At 34.4% G+C, this 11,944-nt stretch overlaps 1 protein-coding gene across 1 annotated transcript; it reads left to right on the top strand.

Moving 5' to 3' along the window:
* Window positions 1-1,535: 1,535 nt before the first annotated feature.
* LOC134255238 (TATA box-binding protein-like 1) lies at window positions 1,536-7,674 on the top strand. The gene is made up of 6 exons (XM_062737750.1): window positions 1,536-2,070; window positions 2,440-2,522; window positions 2,724-2,891; window positions 3,025-3,119; window positions 3,394-4,777; window positions 6,178-7,674. Exons 1-5 carry the CDS (start codon window positions 1,825-1,827, stop codon window positions 3,639-3,641), a joined length of 840 nt encoding a protein of 279 aa, XP_062593734.1. The 5' UTR covers window positions 1,536-1,824; the 3' UTR covers window positions 3,642-4,777; window positions 6,178-7,674.
* The last annotated feature ends 4,270 nt before the right edge of the window (window positions 7,675-11,944 follow it).

The following is an 11,944-nucleotide window of genomic DNA, read 5'->3' on the forward strand; positions in this document are numbered from 1 at the left end:
ACTTGTGAAGAAGTCCACAGTCTAATTTCCAGTCCAGTCATACCAGTACATTCTCTGAAATAGAGGATATGAGTATTATCTCAGTCTTCAAGAGCAAAAATGAATAGCGAAGAGCTATGGTCCATTTGGAGGTATGGTCCATTTCAATCTAATTAAAATTAGATGTTAGATCGGCTCGCATACTCGCTTCACTAACATCGAACAACATCCCATTAAGGGACCTGTCAGAGGTTAAATTCTATCAACCAATAAATTCGTCGCCTGCAAAATCATCGTAAATTGTTGAAGCGAATAAGTCGAAGAGCTGTTCCGAATTTGACCTCTGACGTGACCCTCTATTGGATGTTGTTAGATTTTAGTGTAGCGAGTATGTGAGGGGATTTAACATCTAATTTTATTTAGATTGATTCCATTTGGACTATAGCTGATTTGTCCATGATAGTTCACTGGTTATATCCTTATTGACTTTACACTTAATAGCTGTGGTCTTGCGTGATTTGGATTCCTATAGTTCATGCAGCCATTTTTCTCCTTTCCTCTTACACATGCAAGTATGGTTGAATCAATTTTTGACCATTTGAGGTTGCCTAAAGTGTTGCTGTATATGGAGTTAATTTTTTTGGTGACCAGGTGTGTATATTAAATTTAGATGATTAACCATGATTTGTGGTATGATATGATTTTGATCCAACAAGTTGTGTGTTTTTAATCTCTAGGTGTCTGGGCCTTGGTGAGAGGATATTATTAAAGAAAGAAAATGTAAATTATCAGCCATAAACTAAATTTAAAGAATACATAGTACCACAAATCATGAGAGATGTTATTGTCTACTTGTTTATCAAATATTTTATAGTACATTACCATCAATGTTTGACAAGGATTTTATTATTATAAATCCATAATCCATATTAATCCATATTATTTTACTGCATAACTTTCTAAACCCCCCCCCCCAAAAAAAAAAAAAATAAAACAATGACATCATAGGATTGGTATACAAAAAATATATTCAGTGAGTGATCTTCAAAGGATAAAGAGATAAACCTTATAAAAGGAGAGGAAAAGACTTTTTGACAAATAGTATATATTTATATATAGTCATGGTAGTACCAGAGTGATCTTTTGATCGTGAATTACTGATAGGTGGGCTTTGTGGCTCTTGGGCCTCTGTATGTTGATTACTTTCTCCAACAAATACATCAAGCTGAGTTTTTTAATTAAAAAAATATAATTTATTATTTAATTTACAAATTGCACCTCTGGATTGAAAAAAGGTACATAAGAGTTATCGTCCCTTGGTAATCAGAAAGAGTTATCCTTCTTTGCAAACATTGAGAAAGACGCACTTTGTGAATTTTATGTAATTGAATGCATTCTTATGGATCAAATTGTTTATTATAGGAGATTTTCTATAAAAATATCAAATTAGGGACATATTACTCTTCTTTTAGCATGCTGGTCCTTTTTAGGGTTATTTTCTTAAATGTGAAGTATTCCAGTTATTTATATACTCCCCAATGCCGCATTTTCATTGGCTGTATCAATGCAAAGAAAAGAAGCATGGCTGCCACGGTATCAGAAAAGTAGAAGAAAAAGTTTATTTGTGTATATTACGAAACATTTTGTAATATTTTTACTCATTAGCGGTTTGTAAAAATCTTCAAAGAAGAATTTTTATATTCCAAGTGTACAAGAACCAAACCAGATGCAAATGTTTAGAAAATTCTGACGGACAAAGTAATTTGCATTAAAAGCATCAATGGGTTGGAATCATTAAAAATTCATACATTTACTTTGAAAACTTTGTGTGGAAATTGATTGGAAATGACGGAGGTTGGGGAATGTCTTCCACTTGAATCCAAGGGAGTCGTGGATACCCAGAACCTAACAGAGTCGGAAGTTCATGATGAGACTTCTGTGGATGCTAATGGCTTCCCAGCAGAAGAGGAACCCCCAACCATCGACATCATCATCAACAATGTTGTCTGTAGTTTTAACACACGATGTCATCTTAACCTCAGAAATATTGCAATGGAAGGATCCCATGTCGAATTCAAAAGGGAGCAATCTGTGAGTGTCATGTACTGGTAATATGAGAACATGACGACATCGATGTGTGAATTTCTGACAATTGTGTATCTTATTATATAATCTGATTGAAAACAGAATTTCACCCATGTAATGGTTTTTAAAGTATATCATATGAGTAGTTCAATAAAGAAATACCAATCAGAAAATAATACTGTAGAGACAAATTTAAAAAAAAAAAAATAGCAGGTACATTTTTTACTTTATAACTCTTGGACAAATTTTAAACATTATTCATTCTGAATACTTTCTTTTTCATTAAATGTTAGAAATCATATGAAAGGATAAATTTGTTTCATTTTTCTTAAAAGCTTTCAATTAAAGACAATGACATATTTTAATTTTGTTAAGATGTGCAACATGAAAATAAGAAGACCATACACAACTGCAACAATATGGTCATCAGGGAAAATTGTGTGCACAGGAGCCACCAGGTAAAAAAAAAACTTTTTGATAAAGATCATATTATATTTCCAGCTGATTATGTTTTCATTTGCATATATTTCCAAGTCAAAAAGTTAAATAAATAAAATACAATCAATACTTATTTACATGAAATAGATTAATTATACATATATATACGTATTCCCAATTTGTTCATGATGTTGAAGAACTCTTTTTCATATTGTTTTCAGTGAGGAAGAATCCAGAATAGCTGCTAGGAAATTCGCCAGAAAATTACAACGCTTAGGATATAAAGTGAAATTTACTAATTTCAGGGTCGTAAATGTTCTAGGAACATGTGGCATGCCATTTCGTATTAAGATAGCTGCTTTTTCACAAAAGTATCCAAAAGAAGCAAGGTAAAATTTGATAAGAAAAATAAGCCTGAAAACATTATGAAAATTGCATAAGCTAATTAATATGTTTCGTATATGTAGTATTGATAATTTAATTTAAACTGTCAGATATTGATAAAGGTGTAAATTCTTTTAGTTATGAACCAGAGTTACACCCAGGAGTTACATATAAACTAAAATCACCAAAAGCAACCCTCAAAATATTTTCCACAGGAAGTATAACAGTAACAGGTAAGTTATGATTTTGTTCTGATTGTATTGTAGATTTTACTACATGTATAGGATATTAATACAACTTATTTAATGGCCATAGGGTTTTGCAGCAGTTTGTACAGTGTATTAAAAATTCAGTTAGAGTACCATGGTGCTTCATTATTTTTTCTTTGAGATCTTTTAACTAAAAGTATACAATACTCAGCAAGACTCCATGTTGAGCAGATGGTAGGACGTGTAAAATCTTTCCAGATGATATAGATGTATTTATGTACCTGTTGAATTATTTCAGCTCCAAGTGTAGCCAATGTCCAAGCAGCCATAGAACATATTTTCCCTTTAGTCTCAGAATTCAAAGCAGAAGACAAGGATACAGATAAAAACGTTATAGATAAAGAAATCAGATTCATGCAGAAACAGCGAAGCTCACTCCAACCAGCTAAACCTGTGTCTAGATACGAAGACTTCGAAAAGGTAGAAATGTACGACACCGATTACAGTGACGAAGAAGAATTTAACACTGATGAAAGTCAAGACTGAGTGTTTAGTTTCAAAATTGAAAGTACAAATTTGTGAAAGTGAAAGTTAAGCTCACCAGTGTTCTCCTATGAGTGATGTTTATACCCTGGCATTTTAAACTTTACAGTGTATACTCCTGTGTGCGGTCCCAACAGTTGATAAAAACTTGTGTTCATTATTTATTCATTGTGTTTGCATAATTTTTAGACTGTCCATCCATTTGAAATTTGACAAGACTCATGTTCAGTATTTTAATATGCAATTAAATAATATCATAATGGGCAGAGTGATTTTTTTTGATGTGTTGATGTTTGTTTTGAATTGAAGGAGTGATTGTTTAAATGAAAGGAAATTTCATGCATTGTGTGTTTTTCTTCACATGTGAATAGCATTAATCTCACAATTTTGTTGCCATCATGTTTAACAGACTTCTGATGTATACCTGATATGTAGTTTTTCCATATACATTTCTCTACTGATGTAATTAAAACAGTGCTAAATAAAATACAAAGATGCACAAAACCTTTGCCAAATATTTGAATTATCTTCACTGTATTTGTATGATAAATTTGTCGATATATTTTCACTATGATTTTGAAAAAGATGTTTATACTGTTTTTAGACAGCAATAAAGTTCATATTTATTACAGTTTATAATGGAACAAAAGTTATTCATTGTATCATTTGAGTAATGGAAGTTTTTACTTATCTTCGTCCAAGTCTTACGGTCCACAGTTTGTATTAATAGTCTTTATTTTGTAAATGGTAGACAATGGGAGAAATTATTCCAAAGTAAAGTTCTTGTGCATATATTTGTATATGAATAAGCTCAATGAGAAGTTTTCATTGATTTTTTTTTGTCTTTTGATTCAAATGTTTTCTGTGTTTTAAAAATATGCCACAGTTAAGGGGCATTAATTTCATTTTTAGAAAGTTCAAATCAAGAGAACAAGTTTTTTTTGTGTAATTTTGATTTGGGTGTGCCATAATTATTCATTGTTGATTACATTGCTTTATTCAATAGGATTGTCCTGTAGAACTTTTTACATGAGAAAAGTCTTTCTATGGAGCTTGTCCCAACACTAAATATGTTGACTAGTAATTTCTTGATGACTGATATATAAATGATAGGAGGATAATGATGTTAAAATTGTTTTGTTTTTTATACCCCCCGCAAATGAAGTTTGGGGGGGTATATAGGAATCACCTTGTCCGTCTGTCCGTCTGTCCGTCTGTCTGTCTGTCCGTCCGTCTGTCTGTCTGTCCGTCCGTCCGTCTGTCTGTCTGTCCGTCTGTCTGTGCATTCGTGTCCGGTCCATATCTTTCTTACAGAGGGACATTAGAATCTACTACTCCACACTAAGATTGCTCATGACCTAAGGGTGTGTCATGACCTTGACCCAAGGTCATTTGGGGAAGTTCAAGGTCACTGGAAGAAAAATTTCATAATTCGTGTCCGGTCCATATCTTTCTTATGGATAAACTTGGTAGGTTCTCATTACACACAAAGATTGCCCATGACATTAGGGTGTGTCATGACCTTGACCCAAGGTCATTTGGGAAAGTTCAAGGTCACTGGAAGAAAATTTTCATAAATCATGTTTGATACATATCTTTTATAGATAAACTTGGTAGGTTCTCATTTCACACAAAGATTGCCCATGACCCAAGGGTGTGTCATGACCTTGACCCAAGGTCATTTGGGAAAGTTCAAGGTCACTGGAAGAAAAATTTTTATATTCCCTGTCCGGTCCATATCTTTTTTATGGATAAACTTGGTACGTTCTCATTTCACACAAAGATTGCCCATGACCCAAGGGTGTGTCATGACCTTGACCCAAGGTCATTTTGGGAAGTTCAAGGTCACTGGAAGAAAAAGTTCATAATTTGTATCCGGTCCATATCTTTCTTATGGACAAACTTGGTAGGTTCTCATTTCACACAAAGATTGCCCATGATCCAAGGGTGTGTCATGACCTTGACCCAAGGTCATTCGGGGAAGTTCAAGGTCACTGGTAGAAAAATTTCATAATTCGTGTTCGGTCCATATCTTTCTTATGCATAAACTTGGTAGTTTCTCATTTCACACAAAGATTGCCCATGATCCAAGGGTGTGTCATGACCTTGACCCGAGGTCATTTTGGGAAGTTCAAGGTCACTGGTAGAAAAATTTCATAATTCGTGTCCAGTCCATATCTTTCCTATGGATAAACTTGGTAGTTTTTATTTCACACAAAGATTGCCCATGATCCAAGGGTGTGTCATGACCTTGACCCAAGGTCATTTGGGGAAGTTCAAGGTCACTGGAAGAAAAATTTCATAATTCATGTCCAGTCCATATCTTTCTTATGGATAAACTTGGTAGGTTCTCATTTCACTGAAAGATTGCCCATGACCCAAGGGTGTGTCATGACCTTGACCCAAGGTTATTTGGGGAAGTTCAAGGTCACTGGAATAAAAATTTCATAATTTGTTTTTGATACATATCTTTATTATGGAAAAACTTACTTCTGAAAAACCCAGCGGGGGGTATTTTGTCCCGTTTGAACAGTTCTAGTTTTCTTTAAACAAGTGCTATAGCAATAATTGGTTTATCAATACATGCTGGTATAATAAATGTTAGAACTAGTACATATATATTATAAACTCAGTTCCATTGGTGTAATTTTTTAAAATAACAAAACTGAAAAAAGAATATTTTTATTATGTGAGTGCTAAACTTTTTTAAAATTAATAACATGTCAGTGAATTTAAATCTGTTCCTGTGTTTGCCCTTAATTAATTGGTCACGGAGCCAAAAAAGATGATACATTAGCATTGCAGTTGGCGTCCTGAAACTAACAAGTAAATATTTTTTTTAACCAAATCAAAGCACTAGTATTAATACCTGACTATTGGAGGAAATTTTCAGAGTAACAATCTATATATTGTAAATGTTATTGTATATCAAAACACAAGTTTTTCACAATTGGCAATTGCAAAAAGTGGTTTTTAAGATCAAAATCAAATTGAATGGAAAACTTTCATAGACATTATACAATCTACTATTACTCATAATCAATTCAGCATCTTTTGTTTTTGTGCACATTGCAGTGTGTTGTGAACCAATATTTAATTGAAGAAGCACTCCAATTACATGCCTATAAGCAAAATAAAACATCACACGAACAATCATATATCTAATCGTTTTTAAACTGCAGTATTTATATAAAAATATATGGAAATATGAAGCCACTGATTTCACAAATTAAAAATTAAAATTTTAAGAACAATATTTATTCATGAAATTTATATATGGTGCTTTTGTTTTTGAATTATCTAGAATTATAATTTTTCTGAAAAATGTAAAGTCATTTATATCCCAAATTTTTTGCTAAAATCATTGTTCATTATCATTTTAGTTTTTGTGCTTCCATGACCAGGAAACATTGGATTAAAGATTCCTATATTAATTGCATGCTTTGTATCTTTGTTAATCCAATACTTGGAGGGGATAAATTCTTAAACTCTATTCATTTTCATTTGTAAATTGTTATTGAATGGGTAATAATACAACATTACTGGTAAATGGTTAGGAACACTACAGTTTTGTATATGATTTTGACATCCAACAAGTTTTGTTTTTGAGTTCAGTGAGCTACCTAACTTTTATTTGAATTAAAAATAAAGATGTGGAAAATCCTTTAAATCTTTCTCAAAGGTGAAGAACAGTAAATTTGCTGCATAGAAGTGCCAAAAGGCTATTGTATTGTATGTTGTTATCTTTGTGGAGATTTTTTCTTTAACGTTGATTGTCCTCCTCAGCCAAGCCATGCCTTTGTGTGGGGTGCAGGCAGAAACAGGGCACATGGTACAGCAAGTATGTGAGTCATATCATCTAGTAAACAGCAACTTATTCTAGAGTCTGCCTGGTTTGAATGGATTGTAATGGTGCTTTTGTTTAAATCTGACAGTTGTTTCAGTCATACCTATTCCAATCTAGATCAGTTGGGCATTTTAAGTGTACAATTTTATCTTTCATGTTTAAAACATATAATGTAAATACATTACTTGTATTAATTAATAACATTACATGAAGTGATCAATGTTGGCTTGTGTGATAATTTGCATAAACGCCGAAATGCATAAAATTATCACACAAGCCAATATATTTGTGTTGTCCTTATATTTACATGCTTTGATTCCGCCAACCCACGGGCTCCAAGCCTGCTTCTCTCAACTTTTCAGTTGTATATATGTTTTTGTATGTTTGACTTGTTCACATGTGAAGTTTTATGATGCATTTAAGGTTCACATACATTTTTGTGTATTGGAATAAATATTTTTCACCCTTGCAGTAATTTCTTATTTTTAGCTGGGTGAGTGGGTGAGACAAAACATTTACAGACTTCTTCAGTGTCCATGAACTTTTCCCAAACTTTTCCTCGAATTCCTAAATATTTGTACAAAATTGATTTCATATCAACCAATAATTTTGTTTTTGGAAATTATTTTCAAATACTCAAATAAGTATCAGGTAGGCAAATAGATATTTGATACATTCTGATGAAAATGAGATCTTTGTTACACTCCAAAATTCTTATGGTCGCTATACACAGACCATCAGAATTTCAGAGCATACCAAAGATCCGATTTTAATCAGATTGATATTTGATACAGAGATGACTTAATTTCTGATGGAAGTTTACTATCTTTTTAGCTCAACTAAGCTGAAGGCTCAAGTTAGCTTTTCTGATCAAAATTTGTCTGTTGTTTGTCGTATGTCATTGTCGTTGTTGTAAACTTTTCACATTTTCATCTCAAGAACCACTGGGTCAATTTCATCTAAACCTACCACAAAGTATCCTTAGGTAAGGGAGATTCAAGTTTATTGAATGAAGAGTCACCCTCGTCCTAGGGGAGATAATTATGAATTAGTGAAAAATAAATGGCATTTTTTAAAAAATCTTCTCAAAAATTACTGGGCCATGAAAGGTGAAAATCAAGTGTTATTATCTTCAAGTAGTTTAGATTCAAGTTGTTCAAATCATGACCACCAGGGATAGAGTTGGACCACAATGGACCATCGAAGATTTACATAGAAATATATAGAAAAAACAGGGCCAGGAAAGATGAAACTCATGAAGAATCATCCTCAGGTGGTATATATTCAATTATGACCCCTTGGGTAGGGTTGGGCCACAACCCCCCCCCCCCCCAAAAAAAAAAAAAAACAAACAAAACAAACAAACAAACAAACAAAACAAAAACAATGCACCCTCCCCCAAATTGGAATTTTTTTAAGTCCAAAAGGGCATAACTCTGTCAAAAATGGCATGATTGTACCCAAAATATTTACATGTATCTGATAAATTTGTTCGCTAAATTTCATTTCAGTATGTGCAACGGTTGCGAAGAAAATGACATGAAACTGCAAATAATTGAAATTTTTCTAAGTCCAAGGGGCATAACTCTGTCAAAAATGGTGCGATCGTAACAAAAACAGAACTTGACCTAGATATTCATGTGATATACATGTATCTGTATACCAAATTTCATTTCAGTATGTGCAACGGTTGCAAAGAAAATGAACGGAAACTAAGTGGACGGACAGACCGACCGACAGACAGCAGCAAAGCAATATGCCCTCCCTTCTTCAAAGGGGGCATAAAAAAAACAAAAAAAACAAACTTTTCAATACTGAACTGATTTGTTTCTTTACCTTGCCTGTGTGCTTAGTTGAGTGATGTGGCCCATGGGCCTCTTGTTTCGCTCACTGAGCTTTCATCTCATGAGCTTTTCTGATCAACCATTGTCCATCCATCTGTAAACTTTTCACATTTTCAACTTCTTTTCAAGAACCACTGGGCCAATTTTAACCAAACTTGGTACATACCAAAATGAGGATAACCAAGAAAAGATAAAAATAGGGTTGGGTCATTAAAAAATCTTCTCAGGAGCCAGTGGGCCAGAAAAGCCAAAACTTATGAGGAAGCATTCTGAAGTAGTGTAGATTTTAAATTATTCAAAACATTACCCCAGAAAAAGGGTGGGGCCACAATAGGGAATATAAATTTTACAAAAAGATATAGACATTCTCAAGATTGACCACTTAGGCCAGAAAAGCTAAAACTTATATGGGAGTATCCTGAGGTATTGTAAATTCTAAATTGTTAAAATCATGGCCCACGGGGGTAGGACACTGTCCTACAGGGCCCCGATACGGAATCCAATTTTTAAATTGAATATATAAGGAAAATCTTTAAAATTCTTCTTCTCAAGAACCACTGTTTCCGAAAAGCTGAAACTTACGTGAAAGCATCCTGAGGTAGTTTAGATTCTAAATTCTTCAAATCATGACCCGCGGGGGTAGAGTGGGACTACAATAGGGAATTGAACATTGAAATGTATAGGAAAAAACTTCAAAATCTTCTTCCCAAGTACCACTGGGCCAGAAAAGCTGATGTGGAAGCATGCTGGGGTAAGGTGTTGATTCTTAATTGTTGACATCATGACCCTCGGAAGTAGGGTGGGGCCACACTTAGAAATTCAAGTTTTACATTGAAAAAAACAAGAGGCCCATGGGCCACATCGCTCACCTGAGAAGCTCTCACCATTCCGTTCTTTACCACATTTCCCCCTTGCAATACATATTGTGGCCCCACCCTACCCCACTGATCATAATTTAGACAATTTGAAATCTACACTACCATAGGATGCTTTGATGTGGCCATGAAAAACTTTGATTCCCCATTGTGGCCACGCCTTACCCCGGGGGTCATGGTTAGAACAATTTAGAATCTACACTACCCTAGGATGCTTCCACATAAGTTTCAGCTTTTCTGGCCAAGTGGTTCTTAATCAAATTTTTCCATATATTTCTATAAAACTTTATTCCCCATTGTGGCCCTGTAACCCCCGGAGGTCATGATTTGTATAATTTAGAATCTACACTACCCCAGGATGCTTCCACATAAATTTCAGCTTTTCTGGCCCAATGGTCCTTGTGAAGAAGATTTTCAAAGATTTTTCCCATATATTTCTATGTGAAACTTTGATTCCCCATTGTGGCCCTGCCCAACCCCCCGGGGGTCATGATTTGAACAATTTAGAATCTGCACTTCCCCAGGATGCTTCCAAAAGATTTTCAAAGATTTTTCCTACATATTTCTATGTAAAACTTTGATTCATCATTGTGGCCCCGCCCACCCCCGGGGGTCATGATTTTGACAATTTAGAATCTACACTACCCTAGGATGCTTCAACATAAGTTTCAGCTTTTCTGGCCCAGTGCTTCTTGAGAAGAAGATTTTTAATGACCCCACCCTATTTTTGTCTTTTCTTGATTATCTCCCCTTGTGAGGGGACTTGGCCCTTCATTTTAACAATTTAAATTCCCCTTCACCTAAGAATGCTTTGTACCTAGTTTGGTCAAAATTGGCATGAGAAGAAGTCGAAAATGTGAAAAGTTTACAGTGGCAAGATTGCAATAAGACAGACAGACTGGACGGACGCTTTTAATAAAATGTGATCAGAAAAGCTCACCTGAGCCTTTGGCTCAGGTGAGCTAAAAAAACTGAAGAACCACAGGGCCAGAAAAGCTGAAGCTTATAATGAAGCATCTTGGGATTGTGTAGATTCTCGATTGTACAAATCATGACCCCCGGGGAAAGGAGGGGGGCAATAGGAAGTCCATTACTCAGGTGAGTGATGTGGCCACGGGCCTCTTGTATTTAGCTCACCTGAGCTGAAGTCTTAAGTGCACTTTTCTGATCAAAATTTGTTCATATCTGGTCATTGCATTCTTTTCACAGTTTTATCTCGAGAGACACTTGGCTAATCAAAACCAAACATGGTTTATAAATTATCCTTGGGTAAAATCAAGATTTATTCAACTGAAGGACTACCAACACTTTCAAAGGGAGATGTCTTCTCGTGAATCACTTCGTCGCCCTGAAATGATGAAACTTAATAGTGTAGAATAAATTTTGTTCAAATCATGACCCCTGCCGATAGGGTGGGGCCTTTTGTGGTGATCAAAGTTTTCATTGAAAAATAGAAAAATTTTCAAGAACACTGTGCAAAAAAAGAACAAACCAGAAGTCTCTGTCAAGACTGTAGCTCTACTGGTTTGTACTTATATAAAGAGAAGAGTAGCAGTTGGGACAAACTTTATAAAAGCAATAAAAAGAATAATGATCCTTGATTAACTGATCTCTTTCTGTGGCAAGATTGCAATAAGACTACAACTGGAGTAGCTTTTAGTAAAATTTTATAGAATTTTCAATTTTAGTTACCATGGCAACATCAATCATCAAAATCAAAAACACAAAACTGATAATTAT

This window comes from Saccostrea cucullata, unplaced genomic scaffold (genome assembly GCF_032062105.1).
Source record: "Saccostrea cucullata isolate Sc308-1 unplaced genomic scaffold, CSIRO_AGI_Scuc_v1 ctg127, whole genome shotgun sequence".
In the NCBI taxonomy this organism is placed as follows: domain Eukaryota; kingdom Metazoa; phylum Mollusca; class Bivalvia; order Ostreida; family Ostreidae; genus Saccostrea; species Saccostrea cuccullata.

Coding starts and splice junctions, on each gene's coding strand:
- LOC134255238 (XM_062737750.1), top strand. CDS start 1,825: ATGACGGAGGTTGGGGAATGTCTTCCACTTGAATCCAAGGGAGTCGTG. Junction 2,523..2,723: donor GTGTGCACAGGAGCCACCAG/GTAAAAAAAAAA, acceptor TATTGTTTTCAG/TGAGGAAGAATCCAGAATAG. Junction 3,120..3,393: donor AGGAAGTATAACAGTAACAG/GTAAGTTATGAT, acceptor GAATTATTTCAG/CTCCAAGTGTAGCCAATGTC.